This window comes from Mustela putorius, unplaced genomic scaffold (genome assembly GCF_011764305.1).
Source record: "Mustela putorius furo isolate JIRA1106 unplaced genomic scaffold, ASM1176430v1.1 tig00000765_pilon_pilon_pilon, whole genome shotgun sequence".
Lineage (NCBI taxonomy): Eukaryota > Metazoa > Chordata > Mammalia > Carnivora > Mustelidae > Mustela > Mustela putorius.
In genome coordinates this window covers 3,585,402-3,607,877 of record NW_025421470.1, presented here as the reverse complement: position 1 = coordinate 3,607,877, position 22,476 = coordinate 3,585,402, and the positions used below count along the sequence as shown (strand labels likewise).

Here is a 22,476-nt window from a genome sequence, read left to right as displayed (position 1 = left end):
ATCCTCAAAAACGATCAGGGCTATGAACGTCCAAGAAACCCCGAGAAATATTCCAAACTGAGGGAGGCGAGAGGACTGGGCTGTCTGAGCACGGGGGACGGTGACACCACGCGAGAGGAAAACGGGGCTGCTCCTGGTTTACCAACACCTGCATAGACACGTGCCGGCAGTACCACAACCCACCGGCAGTCGCTGGTCACAGCCCTCGGGGCTCTGAGGTTGGCGCATGAGTTTATCCGGACAATCCCCCACCCCAGGGTGACCTAATGGGCGCTGTGGCCGGGCCAGGGACACACGCCGCCGGCCACACCCCCGGAACAAGGACAGCCGCGTGTGCCGTATTTGCAACAGGCGAGGGGCTCTTCCATCTGAGCCATCCGAACGCCTCCGTTCTTCCCCGGGCTTACTGAGAACGGTTTAAAAAATTAAAATACGCTCTGGGTCTCTGAGCAGCCGAATCGGGGTCTGGGGATACAGGCAGAGAGACTCGGCAAGGTTCTTCCAGTGTTAGCCGAGAAGGAGCGGCTGGTTGCTGGCTGGCTGCTGCATCCGGCAAGGTTTTTTCTTCACGGTTTTTCTGAGACTCAACATACACCGCCTTCCCCTGCCGGGCGCTTGCTGAGGTGAGAAGAGCCCTGCTCTAGAACACATCTGCACAGGCCAGAAGGTGGCGACGGGCTGACAGGGCTCTTTGGAAGGTTTTGTGGGAACAGAGCTGGGGTGAGGAGCAGGTGGACAGGGGTCGGAAGAGTGTCCTGGAAGTGATCTAGCCCGCGTGGATGGGAGCAAAGACATCCCGCCGGGCAGAACGCAGGGGTGGGGACGACGCACTGGCCAGGGGACCCTACCTTGGAGGATGGGGGCTGATGGCCCGTCACAGGGCACCCAGGTTTTAAAGCGCGCCTGGGACAGCTCCGGGAGGCTCGCCCTCCAGACACCCGCCGGGGATGAGCAATTCCTGCTGCTCAACCGTCCCAGCTCATGGAGCTGACGGGCTCAGCGGAGCCGAGGGAGCCTCTGGCTGGGAAACGCATCACATACTGGAGACGCGACTTGACCACCACGGCCGTTTGCGGTCCTGAGTGTGTGCCATGGGACCGCGACAGGCCCATGAAGAGGCTGCAATTACTACAAAGGAAAGGGCCCAGGGAACATTTTCAACAAAACAGCGTGTGGTGGCCGTCAGGGTAACAGGTCGCACGGATTTTTTGTTGGGGTGCCGTGCAATCACAGAATCGTTAGCCAGAGGCCCCCAAGATGGGTCTAGGGGGTCAGGCGAGGAAGAGAGCCCGAGACCAGCCCCTTCCCTGCCTGCGGTCAGCCTGGTGGTGGTCACTAGAGATGGCTGCGGCTTGGCTCTCCGAACCGGGGAAAGCGGGCACCACAGAAGCCGTCTGCCCCGGGATCACGGAAAGGGCTGGTCAGGGTGACCTGGAAGCCGTGAAAATCAGGCAATAAAACTAGATTATCAATTGCTATGCTGAAGCGTCAGTGTGGGGTAATTAACCCCGTTTGGTGGCCCCACGACTGTTTTCAAACTAATGCGACCAGTAAAGCAAGAGGTGGGTGGGTGAGGTCGTCGCTTACGTGAGGTTCTAGCGATCACCTACCTGTGGCGGCCGGGCGACCGACCTGTGAGCGCAAACCCAGTTATCCAAGCAAGCTGGACGCGCTGGGACACAGCACCTCCCCCGGCTCAGGGGCTACTCCCCAGATCCCCCCACAGCGGCCCCCTCTGTACTCCCAGAAGTGCACACGCTACTCCCCGTGGCCGCCAACGTCCGGAACACAGCAATGAGACACGACTCCAAACAAAGTACAGTACAAATTTATTGACTCCAATCATTCGTAGTCAAGATGTAAGCAAAGGAAACGGACAACAGAATTGGATACAAATAAGCAATGGTTTAACGTTAGATAGAAATCCTATCGGACCAGGAGTTTTCAGTTCCCCAAAGCTCATTCCTAAATAAAACCAAACAATGATTTAGTCTGCTAACGCATCTGACAACAAAATATACACAATCTGTTTATAACCACATTTGTTTAATAGTAAGTGTTACTCAATGAAAAGTTTTAAGGTATTGGATTAATGTCAATAAGAAATTATCCCCAGTTGAAAATTAACATTAACCAAGTATAACTTTGTGGAAAATTTGACCACAGCACTAATAAATGACTAGAGAGCACTCAGTTCAATTATTTTCAAGATTTACAGTAAAATGCTTTGGTTCCCAAACAACGGTCTCTGGAATTCCTGAAAACCCTGACACCGACCCACGCCCCCGCCTCCGGAACGTACACGCGACCAGCCAGTGTCCCCCGCCACGCGGAAGCGAACACGCAGAGAAGCGCTGAACAAGCACGTTAACCATGATGGGAACATAAAACTTCTTAAAGTGCTAAAGCCGCAAAAGAAAACCCTATTTTTTTTTTTTAAAACTTAAAAAAAAAAAAGCCAGTGTTAAAGAACTTATTAAATGTACTAGCATTATTTAAATAACTTTTCACAATTACTACAAAAAACATCAATGAGGAATCAGAAATCGACAAAATGGACTTGTAATATCCCAATATGAATTAGTGCAATTTATCAAGAAACCTGCTATGCATGACATTTAATTGTTTTTGTGGTGAGAAAATTCAAATGCCTTTAATTCCTATGGTTCTGGATTCTGGTTGTACACAGACACAGACACACACACACACACACACACACACACACAGATTCTCCTGTCTCCCTCCCCTGGACGGGCCACTGGCCTGCAGAGGAAGACACCCCCTGCCTCCACAGAAGGGCACATTTTATTCTGGTCGTCCAGTTTCTCCCCTCGTCAGCACCAGCGGTGCGTGCGTGGGGAAGACCACTCCTGATGGACAGGAACTGGAGCGTGTTTTTTAAAAGGCTGTTAGGGATCCGCTCCAGAACGGAAAACCAAGAACCACACACCTGCCCCCCAGATGCAAAAGTGACATCATGGTTGAATTCTTAGAGATTTTGATAAAACAATAAATGCACACTAGCCATAACTAGTTTTAAAAGTGAATATTCTGTTAAAGTTGAAATATTACTATAAAAAATGCACACTATTTGTAACCTCCATTGCTGACTTAGATAAAAAGGTGTTTTTAGGTTTTTCCTCTTCCCTCTCCCACACGAAGAAAATGATTCAATAGCAAGTTCTCAGATTAACAAAGAATATATTAAAACATCTTACATTCTTTTCCACAACTGCGTAAAAAAAGGCAGCCTGAATACTTACAAGGAATAATGAGATTTTCTACATTTTCAAAAATTAATTCTAATCAGAAAACAACGTTTTCGAGAATACCTTTACAAGCCGGAGTCCTAACAATGAAAGACCAACCTGTCTCACAGACCGAGGGTCTGCCCGCTGTGTGAGATCAACATTTTTAAACGGAGCGATGCGTGTCTTTCATTATTTTACTTCCAAACTTTAAAAATAGTTACATGAGTGGAAGCCTATTTTCTTTCTTGACCACCAAAATAAACTCTTTCAGCCTGACGCTTTGAAGGTAGAGTATAAAAAGTAATAGAAAACCCAGAACTGCATTATAAATGTTTTTGGTTCAAAATTTTACTTGAAATCTTAACGCTCCTTGCCTAGACAAAAACGTGAAACGAACGAGACAAAACACTGGCAATTTTCAAAATCTAACAGATAAGCTGAGCCTGTATTTAGATCAAAAATATTTTTTTTTTTTTTACTGATTAACATTATTAAAAAATCTCCAAAAACGTAGCATAAAGGTTCAAGTGCTGGGATACTGGATTTACAATGCCCAGATCACGTGTGCCGTGGAATTACCGCACACGGTCTGATGCCCAGAAGCAAGGACTGCTCTGAGGGAGACTGTCTTTTCGAAGAAGTGACAGCTGTCAAGGTGTTCAGAGTAAGAAAACAGCACATTATGCAGGGAATTAAGTCAATGAACAATAAGCCACCTAGATGTTTCTCGAAACATCACACGCTTTAGTTTCATCTTTAAAATGCATAGATTTCTTCAAGAAAATATGAAGAGGGCAGTAAGTGGTTACTGCAGCTTCGTTTTTTCCTTTCTCCAGCAAATTTAGGTAAGAACAAAATTAGGAAGGGGCCACTCGGATATTTTGTGACTTGTCATAGTTTTCACATGAAAACAACAAAAGGCAAAATTTCACATGCGATTTCTCTGATCTGCAAAGCCAGTCAGCATTTTATGAAAATGCTTGCGTCTCGATCAGAAGTTGAGAGAGTCTTTCCTACTGCTGGCGCGGGATGTGGGGGACAAGACAGAGCAGGACGGAGCTCTTTTCTGCTACAGCGGTACACACTGAAGGACTCAGCAAATTATTTCTTAGTCACAGTAATTTTTTTTTATTTTTTTATTTATTTTTTTGAGAGAAGAGCTTGCAAAAAAAAAGAACTTAATAAACTTGGGAGCCTTCATCCATATAGTACTGGCTTGGGAAGATTTTGCGGTCTCAACAGTATCTCCCCTTGTTCATACCTAACCCCTCGCCTGTACCAGTGAAAGAGTCTTCCCTTTAGAAATACCCGCTGAGCTCTGGGGAACGCCTACAAGCGCCTTTTAATTACAACTTATACAAACTAGAAAAAAAACGGCAGCCCACACCTTATGGGCCGAAATAGGTAGCGAAACTCATTTTGGACCCTCGATAGTGCTTTGACACAGATTTACGGAACGCTAAAGCAGTGACTCGGAGCAGGACGGCCGCACTATAAACATCTCACCCCAGCGAACTCCAACAAATCCTAACAGAAACGGAGGCAGGAAACGGACCACTACGAACACTGGTCTGGAGAGCGCGTGGAGACCCTGCGCGGGGTTTTCCCCCGGGGCCCATCTCGGGGATTCCGTGCTGACTCGGGACTCACAGCAGATGTCCGGACTGGGGGCGTGGGACCGAGGTACCTAAGCCTATGTCCCAACCTTCACTATTCCGCTAACACAATTCAACTCAAAAGGAGTGCGTGCCTCCTACTACCTTTCTTGTCTGTCCCCGACGCACTCAGATGTCCCCACTGGTGACAGCACGAACCGGAGGAGACCGAACCCGCCAGCCCTTCCAGCGCCGGTCAGAGCTGAGACCAGAGGCCCATGCTGATGGCACAGTGGTCGCGATGACCACGCCTGTCGCCACAGAAGCTTTAGTTAACGGGCTTGGCGGCCTTCCAGAAACCCTCACGTGTTCATTTCCCAAATCTTCCATCAGGAGTTATGGTAAATGACCCAAGAGCAAGCTTTTGTTACTTTGTAAAAATCTAAATATGCCTATTGCTGATTTAAATTTCTCACTGTTTTCATACAAAAAATTTTTTTACAGGACCACAAAATACCAAATATTTATTGTTATCAAGTGTCAGGATAACTTATTAATAAAGTTGAGGCTTATCATTGTTTTATTGCTAAAGTACCCTAAGATCTAACTGGAGGCCACCAACTATACTCACTTGCTCCCGACACGCCGTGGCCTTCGGAACGTGGCCGAGATTGAACTAGAACTTAGGCGTCTGACAGAATCAAAAGAAATACTTGAACCGTATTTCACTGACTGTGAATCGGTAAAAAACCAAGACCACCTCCGGGAGAAGATTATACTGACACCGTGGAATGAGGAACCATGCAAACAAGTGAAATCAGTCACGTTTCAACAGGAATGAAGTCCAATCATCCCGTGACGGAAACGCCCGACGCACGACAGATTTTAGTCTTCCTAGGCTGAGTGAGGACATCATCACTAATTAGTATCAATTTACCTCCAACTTCTATTCAAGCGTAACAATTTCCAAGCTTTATTATTCTCTTTTGAAAAATATCTCGCTTCTGATGCACATTTCCAATTAAGGTCGCGCTCTGGAGACCACCGCCCCTTCCGCGACAGGTGAGAAGGGCCGGCCTTTCAGTTGTGGCTTTGTTCGTGACTCCAGAGGCTGAAAGCCGTCTTGAATGTCCTGTGGCACAGTTTACACATGAACTGTCTCTTAAAGGTGATCGCAGAAAGGGGGGGCGCGTGGTAGAAGAGCGTGTCGGACTCCTGGGGCACAAACAGTTTCTCCGCGGCGGGCGCGGGGTTTTCGGCCACACCCGTGGGGCTGTCGGGCTCCAGGGGCTGGATCTTGGGCAGCGGAGGAGGCGGGGGCAGCGGGGGCGGGGACGGAGAGTTTGTGGGCACGGGGCAGGCCTCCGAGTCCTTATGCGCCGAGTCCTCCGTGGCCTGAGACATGTGCGACTGGAAGTGGCTCCAGAGCCGGAAGTTGGTGCGGAAGGCTTTGTTGCACACGTGGCAGATGAAGGGCTTCACGGAGCACAGCAGCTCCTGGTGCCGCTCCAGCTGCTTGTGCGCCGTGAACGTCTTGCCGCACTTCTCACAGGGCCACAGGCTGGCGTCCTTGCTGGAGCCGGCGTCCTTGGGGGCGGCGCGGGCCTCGGGGGCCTCCTCCTCGGCCTCCTCGGCGGGCTCCTCCTTGACGTGGATCTTGAGCTGCTTGGAGAGGCTGAGGTCTTCGGGCAGACAGGAGGAGTCCTCCGAGTCGAAGTTCACCTGCTCCGAGCAGTCGCTGAAGGTGTTGTCGTCTTTGGCAGTGACCGCGTGGTTGGCCCTGTGGGGCTCGGGCTGCGCCGGGGGCCTGGCGGCAGACGTCGCATCCCCGTTGTGCTCCAGGACGGGTAAGGAGAAGTTCTCGGCCGGCGCCATGGTGTTCTGGTTATGGACCTCGACCTGGTGCCGCCAGATGCTGAAGGAGGACTTGAAGGTGCGCATGCACTCGAGGCACGTCAGCTTCTTGTACTCACACCTGCCCTCGTGCTCCTGCTTCAGCTCGGGCGAGAAAAACCGAAGGCTGCAGTAGGAGCAAACGGTGGCGTTCCTGCACACGCGCTCGTGGTTTCCTTGCTCTAGAAGAGAAGAGAGCTTAGCATTACAGAGGCGGCACTGGTAAACCTCCTTGTTCTCTACCGGCCTCTCGAGAGAGACGTGCTCTCTGGGCTTGGCGGCCCTACCGACGCCAACGGGCTTCTCTCCCGGGTGCATTTTTATGTGCTGCTTGAACTGTGAGAGGAAGCGGTAGGCTTTTCCGCAGTACGAACAGACGTACGCTCCTTTGGCTCGCGACCGCAGGTTCCTCTTGATGGCCTGGGCCTGGGAGCTACTCTGGCCCTGAAAGCCAGGCTTGCCGCGCCTCAGCTTAATGATCAGGGCCTTCTTAATCTCTCTCTCTCGCACTATGTCAATCAGCTTCCTTTGGAATTTCTCATCCAAAACGGCATGTGAACTAGAGGCCGGTGACGGGTTCTTCACTATGCCGTGCTGGGTCTGACAGTGCGTCCACACTTTGAAGTTGGTGTGAAACCGCTTGTGACAGATGTCGCAAGCGTAGGGCTTCTCTGGGTTATGGTACATGTTAACGTGCCGGTGAAGACCTGCTGTCGATCTAAAGATCTTAAGGCAATGTTTGCACTTAAATTTTTTGTTGGGTCTTGTTCCCTCCAACTCACCGAATTCATCCTTGTTCAAGTCAGAATCTGGAAACTCTGCATCGGCGAGGGGGGTGCTGGAGCCCTCCTCGAAGCTGTCTTCGGACACCGGAGACCCGTGCTCGGCCTCTTTAACCTTCTTCAGTGGCAGCCTCCGGTCCGCCTGGAACCTTCTTTTTGCCGGGAGCCTGCTCATGTCCTTCTGGTCGTCTTCGGTTTTCAGGGAGAGGTCCCTGGCGGTGGCAGCGGCTGGGTCTCCCACGGTGACACGGATAATGTCAGACGGGTCGGACAGCGGGCTGCGGGGCTCTGTCTTGATGCGGACCTCGGTCACGGCCGGCTCGCCCTCCCTGTCCGTGGACTGCGAGGCGCTGAAGGACCTGAGGCGGTGCGGCGGGGGCGCGGGGCTCCGCTCGTCGACGGCCGCCTTCTCCCCGCACTCCTTCAGAGACGACTTCTGAGACAGGGCACAGAACACGCTCCCCGGCACCTCGCCCGCCCCAGAAGAGGGCCCCTGGGAAGACTTGAGCTCTATGGCGGGCGAGTAGACGGGCACCTGGCTGTCCATGGACAACGAGCGTCTGAGCAGACTCTTGACGAGCGGGCCGCTCCTGTCGATGCCGGGCTTCCCGGGCCCTGCGCCGCCGGACGGGAGCGCCAGCCCCAGCTGGGAGTAGTAGAGCAGGTTCCTGTCCTCGCCCGGACCTCCTCCTTTGTGCGCCTCCTTCAGCACGTACGGGGTCTCCGACGCGCTTCCGAGGGACAACACCGGCGGCCGCGGTCTCTTCAGAGCCAGCTCGATGGCTTTGCCTTTGGGGAGTTTATCGTCCGCGGCCTCCCTGTCCTGCGGGGGCCTGGAAGACAGCGGCGCGCTCCGCGTCCCCAGCCCGCCTCTGCCGGGGTCCTCCAGAGGCCCCGTGCGCTCCGCCGCCTTCGCGAAGCCCACAGAGCCGTCTCTCGGCCAGCCCTTCTCGGCCAGCGGCGAGCCGGGCAGCGGCTCGGCCGGTTTGGGGACGTGGGGCTTACCGGGGCCAGTCTTGATGGTGGTGCTCGGGGAGGGCCGGGCCGTGTGGCTTAGGTCGGGCTGGTTCTGACTCCCAGTTTTGCCCTGGGCTTCGTTTCGACTCTGGCAGACGATGACGCTTCTCTTCTGAGAACTGCTTTCATCGTCCTCGAGGAATACTTTCTTCCTGTTGGGACACGTCGGAAAGGGGGCCTGAGGGGTTCTGGAGACGATGTTGGTCAGGAAGGAAATCCCGAGGCTGTAGCCGAGCTCCTGCACGGCCGCCAGACTGCTCTTCTCGACGAACAGGGACGAGGAGTAAATGTAGTTCAGGACGTTATCGAAAGCGTCCGGCTCGCAGAAGTCCAGCTGGAAGACGGTCTGGGACTCGCTGTCCTTGCTGGTGAATAACGTCTGGAAGTACTCGCTGCTGGCGGCCAGGACGTTTTTGTGCGCTCGGAACTTCTGGTCGCCCACGATCAGGAGCACGTCGCACAGCTGCCCCTTGAGGCGCTCCTCGTTGAGGGCACTCAGCAGGGAGATGGCGTGGGCCGGGTTGATGTAGTGCAGCAGCCCCTCCATCGCGGGCGCCCACCTGCAACACAAAGTGCACGGTTACTGGGGAAACGCGGCCAGAGCTCTCCGCGGGACGGGGCGCTCCTCCCCGGCGGGACCCCAGCTGCGCTCCCGTGGGCGAACGGGCTTACTTGGACAGCACGAGGAGCGGCCGCAGGGGGCTCGGCGCTCACAGGGCGCGCCGGTCACTGGCTGAGCGGCTCTGGGACGGAGGACCGCGGCTCCGGTGCCCTCATACCAGCGGGGGGCTGCCGGGCCTCGGCGGCTGGGCAGAAGCACGGTTTGCAAGGAGAGGTCTGCACATTAGGGGTCCCATCTGCTTGAGGCTTGGTTCTAGCCCTTTCTCTCCGGAGAGGAAGCACAAAGAGCCAGAGCTGTTAAGGCCGGGATTCTGAAAGGAAGTCAGTCTTATCGCGGGAGGCACTTATCCACCATGTGAACTGTGACCCCTGGGTTGCAGGGGGGGTCGTCTCACCAGACCTTTAAAAACACGGAAGAATCTGGAAAGAGAAAGAATTTCACTTACAGATCACTCACACATCACAGGGTTTAGCCAAGATCAGAATGTTCAACACCGGAGAGCCTGGCTGCTTTCTCAGGCTAACCCTGCCGCCCCGAGTGCTGTTCTCTGACCAGTTCCCGTTTCCCGCGACAGCACAGAGGAAACTGTGTCCCGATCGAAACACAATTACTGCTCCTTGCAAATTAAGGGTCTGAAATGAGAGGTCACTGTCATTCTCTTCCATTCTAAAGGTGAGCCGGGAAGGCCTGGTGGACGGTGCAGGCCCGGGCACAGGCGCCGGGGTGAGAGGCTGCCGCCTTCCCCCCTGCGCGCCAGGCCTCTCGCACGAAACGGGTGGGGCGACTGTGCCCTCCTTTAGCCCTGGTGCAAAGGCTGGCTGGGCCAACATCTCGTACAAGGCAAACATTTAATTCGGTATCAAAGAAAAAGGTCCCTATTAATGCCACCCAGGCTCTCAACAAAGGGAAAGCCATTTTCCACAGAGACAATCGCAGACTCTCCAAAGCCGACCCTTCACTCGGGCTTCTGTTGCTAGAACACCTCATCTCTGCTTTGACTGTGGTGTCTTCTTTAAAACAGTTACGGCGATTAGGGGCACTGGGGGGCTCAGTCGGTTGAGCGTCCAATTCGTGATTTTGGCTCTGGTCACGATCTCAGTGTCGTGGGATCGAGCCCCGGGTCCCTCTCTGCACTGGGCGTGGAGCCTGCCTGAGATTCAGTGTCGTGGGATCGAGCCCCGGGTCCCGCTCTGCACTGGGCGTGGAGCCTGCCTGAGATTCAGTGTCGTGGGATCGAGCCCCGGGTCCCGCTCTGCACTGGGCATGGAGCCTGCCTGAGATTCAGTGTCGTGGGATCGAGCCCTGGGTCCCGCTCTGCACTGGGCGTGGAGCCTGCCTGAGATTCCCTCTCTATCCCTCTGGCTCTCCCTGCTCTAAAAAAGTAATAAAATAAAATAGTTACGGCATTTACTTTTGAATGGATTCAAAGTAACCAGGTCTGCTGGTGGCAGGTTTCTCATTCTCTGGAGGGCAGGCTGTACATGTACCAACCTCGGCACCCAGGACACGGGCAAGTTCTCCTCTGGTTTCAAAGGCTCAAGCTCTGCTGGTCCGCCAGCACATGGACTCTTCCGAAGAGCCCACGAAGAAGCGTGTGCTGGGCCACGGGCCTATAACGACCAAGCATGGTGCACGAACTTCTCTCCTGCTCTTCTGACTCCCCACTATGGCGCTGACTGAATTTAATGGGCTCCGAGACACAACCACAATCAGGGACAATGTCCCCAAGCAGACGCCTTGGTCAGAGCGCACGGAGTTTCTGCTCATTCCGACCTGAGCTGGCTCCAGAGCAGCGCCAAATTTTAATTCCTCTGTTTGCCGCTGCTTGATAGAGAGCTTTGTCCTTCCTTTCCCGTTAGCCATTTTAACTTCCCCTCAACCCTGCTACATGTCTCCAGGATCGCGTTTACTTATGCTCGCCCGATCATCTCTCCCAGAGGCCAGCAGAGAAGCAAACAACTTGTGAGGCCCCATTTACAGCTCGGCCGCGCACCACATGCTGTTTAGAGCGCTAACCGCCATGAGAAACCCAGTTCAGATGCTGCCACAGGAAAAAGCCACAGATGGAGCGTTAATAGCACGGACAAGTATTTTTCAAAAAGGGTCTCTTAAAAGTTTAGTGATTAGAAACTAGCAATTAACATCATAAACTGACTAGGACGGAGTGGAAAATGTCAGTCCCAGTCACACGTGCTCAGGTCCACACGCACAAGCGCGCACACCGTGCTCCTACTCCCCCCCATGAACCGGGGTCAAGAGGGTTGTGACGTCAGCGCTGCTGACACCCACCTCGGTGTCGCCCACTGCAAACAGGGAGAGCCGCAGCTACCGCAGGATGCTCTGGGGAGACGCAAACGGGAACACAGATTTACACTGAAGACACACTACGAACTGTACCAGAACTTTGCAAGTCACGCATCCATTCGCTCATTCAACAAAATGCCACTCAAGAAGGTCTGGAGAAGGCAAGGGGGGGGGGGCACGAAAATCCCAAGGGACAAGCACTGCACGCGGAGGGAAGAGCTGGTCAGGGCAGGGCTGGAGCAGAGAGCCGCTAAGACGCTGCGGGGCTGAGTAAGCACAGGAAAACCGAGCTCTCCACCACAGGTGAAATGGGCAGTCGCTGGAAGATTCTGGCAGGAAAATGACAAGGACCCGAACTATGTTTCTAAAGGATCACTCTAGCTCTGATGCTGAGAATGGATCCTAGCGGGCATGGGATGGTGGAAGCTGGGAGACCAGCTAGGAGCCTGCAGCAACACGGCAGCTGAGACAGGACTGTGGCCCAGACCAGCTAGGAGTCTACAGCAACGATCCAGTCATCCACAATGACCCGGTGGTGCCTGGACAGAGGTGGCAGGGGAGGCCAAGGCAGTTATCTGGGTTTCTAATGGACTGACCTGAGTGGGTAAGAAGGTGAGGCATTAACGACACCTCTAAGAATTGTACTGGAAGCGCTGGAAGGGTGTCCTTACTGGACATGAAGCTCTGGGGGAAACTGGTTCAGCTCTCTTTCAGGAATTCGGTTTGGTGTCTAAATGTGAGCAGGCACCTGGCTCGATAACATACTCTTTTTTTTTTCTTCCTAAAGATTTTATTTATTTATTTGACAGACATCACAAGTAGACAGAGAGGCAGGCAGAGAGAGAGGAAGGGAAGCAGGCTCCCTGCTGAGCAGAGCGCCCAATGCGGGACTCGATCTCAGGACCCTGGGATCATGACCTGAGCTGAAGGCGGAGGCTTCAACCCACTGAGCCCCCCAGGCGCCCCTGGATAACGAACTCTCCACGGGTCTCCCTTCTTGCTTCTCTCCCTGCCACCTATCCTGTGCTTCCCGGGATCATCTCACAGATGAACACCGACTCTGAACCCGTGGCTCGGGGTCGGCTCTTGGGGGACTCCAAACGAAGACACACAGGACACCTGAAGGCACAAGCGCGGGCGAAGGAGGTGTGTGAGGACGACACCATGAGGACCGCCGCGTCCCTGGACACGGAGCACATGCGACCGCACGTGTCGCCCGCAGCCTCCTGCCGTGTGCCCAAACAACGCTTCAGAGAAGCTCCTCCTCCTGCCTTCCTCAAGCTCCTGTGACCCCTGCTTGTGTTCTGAATCACTGCTTCTAGTCCCTTCAACCACGGGCTCCCATAGTCTTTGAATGAAGACATTTGGGAATCGGGGGAAACCAGTCAGTCACAGGTGGGCTGCATGGGAAGTCGTCGCTGTCCCTGAAAACCGTGTAAGGCGACCCCTTCGGCTCACCCTCCACTCAGAGTCCTCAGCGAGACGGCCTGCCCGGAGAGGGGTCACGCCCATCACACTCCGGACACGTGAGTGCGAGCGATGCCACAGTGGCACCCGTGATGCTCGGCCGGGCGCCAACTGCCACCCGGCAGCCACGGCCCTGCGGGCGCCTCCTCGACCACGCACCACTGCTGCCATCTCAGCCCCGCACTGAGAGCTCCGGCCACCCTCACAGGCACGCACCAGGATCACGACAGAGATGAGACACCTGGGGCCAGAGGGTCAAGTGACTTGTTCAAGGTCCCATCGAAGGCGAGCGGCGAAGCAAAATTCAGGCCAGGGGCTGCGGCTGCGGGGAACCGGCTCAAGAAACCCCCGATTCTCACCTGTTTTAACGAGGACTACCGGGACCTCGGACTTGCACGAGTCCGCACACCACACGCCGAGCCGCCCTCACCCGAAGTGCGTGCTGCCCCCGAGTCCGCCCCCCACTCCTTTCCATTGCTCATCTCCACTTGACTCATCGGGCAGAGTCCCTGCTGTCGCTGCAGTCATAGTGAGAGCCCCCGGCGCTCTGAAGAGGAAAATGGGTGACATGCGGGCCGGAGAGCTGTTGACGGTGGACAGAAAGAGCTCAGCGGAAACCCCCCAGGAAAGCCAGACTGACACCGGCCGGCGTGCGGCCGCCCGCATCCCCGTACACGCAGACCTCCCCGGGCTCGGCCTGAACCCTTCCCATCTCGTGCTGTTTCCTGAAGTTTCAAAATGGGAATCTTTGCGGTCAGCAACTCACAGACCTCACAGCTCCGCGGACAAGACCTTCAAATCGTTGTCTGTCTCCGGTCCTGGCTCTGCTCCCTGGTGCGCACCCTGGTAAGATCACTTGATCCCTCCGAGTCATAGCTCCTCAGCCTGTCCCCGGGGCGAACCCTACTCGCCACACAGGACTTTCACGGGGAGCGAGCAGCTCTGTCTGCGGCGCCTCCCACGCGGCGGGCGCACGTTCCGTCCTTGCTCTCCTGAAGGTTTATGGTACCGAGTGTTATCAGTCGTAAGAGATGCTGGTGACGGGACAGGAGGGAGCAGGCCGACCGCCGGCCATCCAGCCGCACACGCTGCCGCGGCAGGACGGAGACACAAAAATCGAACAGGATGATGGATACAGACGATGCCCCGAGCACACGGACGTCGGGAAGCAGGGACTGTGACCGGGTGGAGGGTGGGGGAGTGCGCAGTGAGGACAGCAGGGAAGACTTGGGACTCCCGGCTCCCCGGACTCCCGCAACAGCGAAGGTCCATTCTTCCACTCCTACTAGAGATCCCTCTCAGAAACACACAGCCGATGGCACCAGGGCTTGGAAAATCCTACTAAATGCTTACACGGGCCCCCAGTTCCAACTCCCCAGCACAGCCACAAAGCCCTTTGCCACTGAACCACAGAAAATTATTTTATACCAATTTTATACCAGAATTATTTTATACCAATTTATTATATATTAAATTCCTCAGGTACTAAATGCCAAGAGAAGCAGGGATTCGTATCTTCATAGAAATTAATTGAATGCAAATAATTTCCTCTTTACACCAATGTTACATCAAGGAACTAAGATTTTTTAGGGGCTGGAGGGAAGGTAGCCAGTTTTGGAATACAGAGCATTCCGGTGACATGTGCAGGAAAAAACGAAGCACAGCTCAGCACTGGGATAAAAAGGACACCGGGAGGTAAGTGAGGGGCCCGGGAAGGGAGATGGGATGGGGCCGAGATGACGTCACTGACCTTCAAGCTTTGGAGAGTAAAACTCAGGCCGGTGTCAGAGCTGAGGCACACTGTGAGTCCAACTTGCTCCAAGACGGGCCCAGAAAACCCTTGGCACCACTTCCACAGGAAAACGTCTGCTTACATCCAGAACGTGAGCCTAAACCCGAGCTCCACACACGCCGTCCCTGGGAATGCTGGACGGTGCTGACAGCCCCAGCCGTTACACACCGCACAGGGGGAGCTCGTCACAAAGCCAACACCTCGTCGGAAACAAAGCGCCCACGTGACTTTGGAGCACACGCACACCGATCCCCCGAACCCTCACATCTGGATGCAGGCCTGACGCTCCCCCGATTTCATTATTCGAAGGAGACAAGAAGCGCTGCTCTAAGTCAGGTCTGACCACTCACTTGGGGACAACGCAGACATCGTCTAAGGCTTCTCAGATTTCGAAGCCAGCCTTCCTCACTCGCATCCCCCTGGGGCAGGAGTGTCAGCCTCTTGGGTCCCGCGTCACCCCGTGTTCAGCCTCTCCTGAGGGGCTGGCTTCAGTTTCGGGTGTGCTCTGTTGTGACATAGCTCCGGCCCACCACGGGCACCTGGACTCGCAGCGCCGCCTCTCTCTGTTTGGCTCTGGAGGACCCACCCGTATCCCGGGAGGACATCCGATGAGCCGTGCTGTCCTAGCTTAGGGGCAGGCACACAACCAAAGCCACACAGACCACAAACTTTCTCCCCGGAAGACAGGTCTGAGAATGCAGCCGGCCGGTGCCCGCCATGCTGACTCCTGCCAGTTACCTTGGTTTCCGTACTTCCTGGCCCAATTCTCTAGCTTTTCCTTAAACCTCAGGAGCAGCCTTCTGTCTCGGTCATAAACTCCTTGCTCTGTTCAAGTTAGACTGTTTCTGTTCTTGTTATTAGAGGACCCTAACCGATACCTTTCCAAGTGTCACTCATTCTTCCTGCCACACTCTCCAAGTCCTTCCTCTACAATCCTGCGGCGGGACAAGCCTCCCTAAACAAAGCTCCCAGCACCCACTGGACGTACACGCTAGCGAACACCTATGAATTCACCTCATTTATTGAGCTCTTATTATGTGCAAGGCATGGCTAGACAAGCCTGAAATACGGGATGCAAAGAACAGACAAGGCCCCCCAATTCTAGTGGGGTAAATGAGATAATGAACAAGAGAAATGACAAAGGTAACTTCAGGCCGTACTATAATGAAAATACACAGGGTGCTGTAACTGCCTAGAAACTAGGGGTTTGGAGAGAATGCTTAGGAAATGCCTCGATGTGATAGTTTAGCTGAGCACTAAGAGCTGCGTCAAAAAGAAATAATGAAAACATGGTTCTCTGTTAGGTTAAAATGCAAAAATTTAAAACCATAGATGCCACACTTCTGTGAATCTGGTCACAAACTACTATTTAAAGTTTCCCAGCCTGCCTGGGGGGGCTCAGTGGGTTAGAGCCTCTGCCTTCTGCTCAGGTCATGATCCCAGGGTCCTGGGATCGAACCCCATGTGGGGCTCTCTGCTCAGCAGGGAGCCTGCTTCCACCTCTCTCTGCCTGCTTGTGATCTGTCAAATAAATAAATAAAATCTTAAAAAAAAAAAAAAAAAAACCACAAACGATAAATTTTCTTTCCCTTCTTTAGTCCCTCGCGACGACTTCCTGCTTCAGATGCTGCGTCTCTGGGACACAACCCGAGTGTCCTGCTGCTCCCACGACGGTATCTTCAATGTCTGAGGCCTCATCTACCACTCTCCAGCGCTCCACTCAGCTGAACGCTGATCATCCTTCAAAGCTCAGCTCAAGTCCAGTCCCTCCAGTAAGCCTTCTGCCATGGGCTGGACTGTGTGTCCCCCTCTCCACACCGCATCACAGGCTGAAGCCCTAACCACCCCCCTTCCCGGGCATGTCAGAATGCAAGAGTATTTAGGGGCGCCTGGGCGGCTCGGTCGGCTAAGCGTCTGCCTTTGGCTGGGGTCATGATTTCGGGGTCCTGGGATGGAGCCCCACACTGGGTTCCCTGCTCAGCAGGGAGCCTGCTTCTCCCTCTCCCTCTGCCCCTCTCCCCACTCATGCACAGGCATGTGCTGTCTCTATGTCAAATAAAATCTTAAAAAAAAAACAAGCATATTTAGACAGAATCTTTAAAGGCATCATTGCTTTTAATGAGGACTTGAGGGTGTGCCTGAAGCTGACTGGTGTCCCTACCACGGGAGAGGAGGACACCAGCACACAGAGGGCCAAACACAGGACGACAGGGAAGATGGTCCTCTACGAGCCGCGACAGGCCGCAGGAGAAGCCGACCCGGCCCACGCCTGGCCCTGGACGTCTGGGCTCCAGAACCGGGAGCGAATACGTTTCCAGTAAGCCTGCCAATCTGGGGCACCGCTCTGGGAGCCCTGGCTAGCCAAGAGATGTGGCGGGACCCCTTCAGTTAGCAACGAGCCAGCACCTTCCAACGCCGGTGCCGCAGCCAGGCCCGCTCCCATGACGTGGGAATCTGTGGTTTGTCCCCCAGCAGAGCTGCCGACTGCGTGAGGACGAAGAATCTCCTTAACGTCTCCTGACAGTCCTCCCACGGTCCCCCACGGCATCTTGCACAATACAAACTCGTTGACTTTTCTATCGTCTGATGAGCCTGAATGCAGGAGTGCAGATGAGGCCTTCCATTTGCTTCTGCTAAGGAACGCTGGCCCCATCACTGCCTTTCCAACACTACACTGACTTTTCTATTACTTCCTGGACAAAATCCGAACTCCGCAGACCGGCGTACCCGCCTCTTCACAGTCTGGTCATCGCATCTTTCCACCCTCGGTGGACACTCGCTGCCGTCTCGTCTCCCCCCACGAGCTGTACGCCACGTCCAGCACCTAACATGCCTCTCCTACCTTCCTCTGGCCAACTTCTCCGGGAAGAGCCAGCTCCAAGGTCACTATCCCTGCAAAGCTCCCCCTGTGGCGCCCCCAGCCAATGGCTCAGTCCTGGGTGAACCAGCACAGTGCTCCAGCCACCGGTCTGCAGGAACGGCACAACTACTTTGGGTGACCTGCTTTTCCGTCGACCTCCCTCGTGACAGCCCTCGAAAGGAAGCGCGCTTACTTTCCTGTGTGTCCCCGGCGCTTGGCACAGGCCTGCAAGTATCTGCTGGGTCAGGAGAGAACGGAGGAGCTCACGGTTCAAGCCCTGCACCTGCTCACCTTCCCGGCGGCGGCGTCTGTGAGGGAGCTCAGGCGGCAGCTCTGCCTTCTGCAGGAGCTCCTGGTGCTGGCAGGTCGGCTGGACGGCGACACCCACATCTGCACCTCTGCTTCCCAGTCTCCCTGGGCCGCAGGGGCCCGCTGAGCACCTCCAACCCAGCCAACGCCACAGGCCCAGGGCAGCACTTGGGCCCGCTTCCCTCGCCCGTACCCACATCTGCTGTCCTCACACATTCCTTATTTGGTTAGGTGTGGTGCCAACCACCAGCTCCCCCAAACCGGAAACCTCTTTCCTCTCTAGCCCATCAGCACAGCCTGGCAAACCTCGGCTGTGAACCAGCTCCCCTCATCCGTGGTGGGTCTGGGGACAACCAGAAGTCCCTTCCGTCACCTCCTGCTCACCCCGAGACTCCCAAGAACGCTCTCTGGTTACACACCCAGCATCGCCCGCCGCAAACACTGCTAGGTTCCCTGAAGTCTGGGCCGATCCCCTCACCCCACGTTCGGTGACTCGTGTTGCCGGAGCGAATGACTAAGCACACCCACACCCCAAATTTCCACCTTCTTTCCAGCACCGTATCCGGGAGGACTTAAATTTGGAAGTAATGACAACTGGACACTACAGGTGGACGAGCAGAACGGGTTTACGAGCGACTGCCCATGAGAGGCCCCAGGTCGATGAGCCCGCTGTGCCCCGCGAGCCCCGCGCGCAGGCGGCCGGCTGATGGCTCCCGGCGCTCCCTGTGAGCACTGCGGGACCACTGTGACCCGCCGATGCCCTCTGATGCCCGCGGCGCGCAGGCGGCCGGCCGCCGCACGGAAGGACCCCGGGATGCTGCACCGAGCGGGGGCGGATGGACCTCTGCGCCCCGGGCCCGCCCTGGGCCGATCGCGAGGGACGGCCGGTCTCCGGAAGCACCGCGCGTCCACGCGCCGCTCCAGCCGCATTCTCCAAGCTCGCAGCCCCAGGCCGGCGGAGCGGCGCGGCCGGGGCGCGGCGCTGGGGCCGAGGGGCTTCCCCGGGCCGCGATCCTTCACAGCCGCCGAAGCCGTTCGAAATGAGCGGCCCGGGCGGCCAGCGGCCCACGGAACCCCCGGGGCTCCCGCCGTCGGAGGTCCCTGCGCGGGGGTGCCCAGAACCGCGGGTCCCCACCCACCCCGTCCCCAGCGCCCGCGGCCGCAGACTCTCAGTGCGGAGCCGCCACAGCCCCGCACCGAGGCCCGCGGCGGGGAGTCCGAGCGCCGGGGCCCCCGGGGGTTCCGCGGGGAAAGGGGCGCGCGGCGGGGCCACGCGTCCGGCAAGGGGCCGGCGCGGAGGCGGGCGGGGGCGGGGCCGCGAAGCCAACGTGGGCTGCGGCCGGGTTTGGCCGGCGGCCGCGGGGCGGGACCGAGGGGCGGCGGGGAGCAGGCGGCGGCAGGTGCGGGGTCCGCGCTGCCCCCCAGCCTCCGCACACCCCACCGCGTCGCCGGCGCGCCCCCACGCCCGCAGCGGACCGGAGCACGCGCCCCCGGCCGGAAGGCGCCCCAACCGCCCGGCGCACACGCTCGCGCCGAGGTCGCGGCGTCCCGCCCAGGGGGGCACCTGGCCGGGCGAGGGAAGACCAGCCGGGGACGGAGCGTGCGCACTGGCGAGGGCGAGGCCAAGTGCGGGCAAGGAGCATGCGCAGTGTGAAGGCACAATCGGCTACGTGGGAGCCTGGGGCATGCTCGGTGAGAGCCCGGGCCCCGCGCACGCGCAGAAGCGCTCGGAGCCCGCAACCCGCTGGTGGAGAGAAAAAAGAGGAGAGAAATCACCTCAGAGTTACGTCAGGAAAGGCCGCGATTTGCGAGGAGACTGTGGCCTCCCACGGGGCCCCGCCGTTCTCCTAGGGCGAGGGGCGTGACAGTTACTCACCGGTCTCCAGCCCCGAGGCAGACGCCGGGCCCCTTTCCGCTCACACTCGGCTCGCGCGCGCCGCAGCCGCCGCTGCCGCTGTGATTCCATCCATCTTGAATTTGACGTCATCCCACACCAGGGATGAGGTCATCGCAGGCAGCGCTCGTCACGTGCGCGGCGCTGTGATTGGGCGCCGGCCGGCCGGGGGGCGGGGAGAGGGCGGGGCGCCGCGCCGGGGGCGGGCGGGGGCGGGCCTGACGGGACCGCCGTCGGCGTCCGCGTCCTTCCGCGCCCCGCGCGCGCCTTCCGCCTGGCGTCCGCGTGCGCCCGCGTCCTCCGCGCGCCCGCCCCGCCGCCGCCGCCGCCCCGCGGCCTCCCTGGGCACCGCGGGGCTCGCGTCTCCTGCCGCGGTGCGCGGGGCGGCTCGGCGCGGAGGTCCGGCCCTCCCGGCCCGCGCGACCCGGCGGCGCCCCCGCACGCCCCTCGGGGTTCGGCCCTCCGGCGCGGGCCCTGGCGCGGGGCGGCGGGGCGGGGCGCTCGCGGGCCTTCCTCGGGGGCGCACGGGCTGCGGGTCTGCGAGACCCGACCTCCCGCGCCCCCGTGTCCTCCCGCCGCAGCGGCCGCCCTGGAAGGACCCGGAGAGCGGGCGGCGGGGACGGGGCTCGCGGGCCGTCGTGCGCGGGCCGGTCGGGGCGGCGGCCGGGTCACCGCGCGGCCACACGCAGCCTGCGCCTTCCGTGGCCGGCACCGCCTTCTCCGGTGTCCCTGCTCGTCCGGAGGCTCCCGGGCCGCGCGCGCTTCGAGCCCCACAGGCCCACGGCGGCCCGAAGCGGGCGGGGACACGCGACACGGTCACGCTGCCGGCGCTCCCCGCGGGCCGGCCGTGAGTCCCCGCCGTGAGTCCCCGCCGTGTGTCCCCGCCGTGTGTCCCCGCCCTGTGTCCCCGCCGTGTGTCCCCGCCGAGCCCGTGCGCAGGGCACGGCCCGGCCGAGCCGGCTGCCTTCCGCCGGACAGATTTTAATCGGGGTGAATGCTTTTCAAATGTCCATTAATTTTTTAGTGTCATTTTAAAATTTGTCTTCCATATATTTGTTTTTTAAGACTTTATTTTTAAGTAGTAACGCTAGAACGCCCGACCCCGGGGTCGAGAGCCCCGGGCTGTACTCCGCCCGCCAGGCGCCCCCAGTCTGAGTTCACGCACGCGACCCTGGCTGAAATCATTGATGACCCGTTTGGGGAGCGCGTGCAACGGACCATCTCGCCTTCGCTTGATAAAAGCTAACACGTTCCGGCATAACAGCTTCGTTGCCGCTTGTTTCACTGATTTTGAGAGAACTCTGAGTTTCAGAGCAAGAACCCGGCGCCTGGGGATTTTCTCTTAGCGCGTTGCACCTCCGGGACGTGGGTTTCTGTGTAGGACCGACTGGTGGGAAAGCAGAAAAGGGGCTTTGTACTTAAAAGAAGGCAGAAGGCAAGGATGACTGGGAGTGTTTCCCAGGGCCAGGAGTTTTGGGGTCCCCTGGGATTCGTCTGGGCCAGCACACCCCCTTATCCCCACTCCATGGCTGGAAAGCCAGGTCCAGCTGCGAGGCAAGAGCCAGGTTTTCTCAGTACCAAAGGCCAGAAGCCGCCCCTCCCAGCGTACCTGCCTTTCTAGCGGCCTCGGGAAGACACATGTTGGTGTCTCGTCTCCAAGCCATGTCATCAAGCCTTTGCCTTCGCGGCATCACTGCCCCGGACCGACCCACAGATCCAGCGGGAACCGCAGCCTTTCCGCTGACCTCCTGGGTTTGTGGTCGCTACCAATTCCTCCTTCAGACCCGCGGGTTTCACTGATGCCTCCGTCTCTCAGAGTCTCTACCTGTTGTCCAACCTTCCGCTCTCCGCCTCCTTGGCTGGCTCCTCTGCCCACGTCCGGCCTCCCACTTTGGGTCTCCTGAGGCTCCAAATGGGGCCCTGTAGTTACACTAAGGCCCTGCAGTCCATCCGTCCCGGGGCCGTAACCACGTTCCCCAACGGCTTCCCGACTGCTCTCCGGCTTCGCGATGTTTCTCTTCTCGTCTACCCTCCCTTTGCAATCCAAGTGACCTTTTTAAAAAGCAAAAGATCCCGTGTCACTCCCGTGCTCAGGTTTCTGACGGCTCTCGGTTGCTCTAAGGCTGGCATTCAGTCTCCATGTAGGGGACCTGACCCAGCAGACGGATACCCCCCCGCCCCTATGGTCCCCTCTCTGCCCCCCAGGGCTCCCCCCAAACAAGTCCCGCTCTGTCTCTTGCCCCTGTCTTGGGTGTTGCCCTCTCCCCCTTCACAGCACTGCCACCGTCCCAGACCAGACCCCTACCTCTGACCTTGATCAGTTCATCCCAGAGGCTGCGTTACTGCCCCATGGGAGGGGTTGGGGGAGGGACAGGGATTCCCCCACCTCCTCCCTCCCCGCGTCACTGTCCTTCTGGGTTTGGTGCTCCTCACATAGCTTGTGCTACCGCTTGGGCATACTCTCTTGGATGTGCCTGTCAGGACCCTCCCAGCCCGCAGCGAGCTCCTCACGTCTGCCTGCCCAGAACCTAGCACGGTGCCTGACCTACAGTGGGTGTGCAACCTATTTTTTTTTTTTTTTCTGTCCCACCTTACGCTTGTTGACCCTTCCCTGTCCTTGTCCTGCCGCCTGGCCTGCCCCCCACCCTGCCAGGAACTTGCTGGTTGTTTTAGACCCTCTGGCTCGTCAG

General features: G+C 57.3%; 2 protein-coding genes across 9 annotated transcripts; one reads left to right on the top strand and one right to left on the bottom strand.

Moving 5' to 3' along the window:
* Positions 1 to 1,806: 1,806 nt before the first annotated feature.
* ZBTB21 (zinc finger and BTB domain containing 21) lies at positions 1,807 to 19,914 on the bottom strand. Of its 8 annotated transcripts, XM_045084451.1 has the most exons (4): positions 19,769 to 19,914; positions 9,211 to 9,579; positions 7,522 to 9,098; positions 1,807 to 6,921 (listed from the first exon to the last, which is right to left on the bottom strand). In XM_045084451.1, the coding sequence occupies exons 3-4, from the start codon at positions 9,083 to 9,085 to the stop codon at positions 5,927 to 5,929; spliced, it is 2,559 nt and encodes an 852-aa protein (XP_044940386.1). In that variant the 5' UTR covers positions 9,086 to 9,098; positions 9,211 to 9,579; positions 19,769 to 19,914; the 3' UTR covers positions 1,807 to 5,926. The 8 variants fall into 8 exon arrangements, with proteins under 8 accessions (XP_044940386.1, XP_044940382.1, XP_004762257.2 ...); XM_045084447.1 differs by having other exon boundaries at positions 1,807 to 9,098; XM_004762200.3 differs by lacking the exon at positions 19,769 to 19,914 and adding an exon at positions 17,875 to 18,817 and having other exon boundaries at positions 1,807 to 9,098.
* LOC123393213 (collagen alpha-1(III) chain-like) lies at positions 18,599 to 20,637 on the top strand. The gene is made up of 2 exons (XM_045084551.1): positions 18,599 to 19,540; positions 19,744 to 20,637. Exons 1-2 carry the CDS (start codon positions 18,599 to 18,601, stop codon positions 20,635 to 20,637), a joined length of 1,836 nt encoding a protein of 611 aa, XP_044940486.1.
* The last annotated feature ends 1,839 nt before the right edge of the window (positions 20,638 to 22,476 follow it).

What these genes read in the sequence shown, in the direction of transcription:
- ZBTB21 (XM_045084447.1), bottom strand. Translation starts at nt 9,085, where the DNA reads ATGGAGGGGCTGCTGCACTACATCAACCCGGCCCACGCCATCTCCCTG.
- LOC123393213 (XM_045084551.1), top strand. Translation starts at nt 18,599, where the DNA reads ATGGCTCCCGGCGCTCCCTGTGAGCACTGCGGGACCACTGTGACCCGC. An exon ending in GCGGGCAAGGAGCATGCGCA is followed by an intron (nt 19,541 to 19,743) that starts GTGTGAAGGCAC and finishes CCGTTCTCCTAG; the next exon opens with GGCGAGGGGCGTGACAGTTA.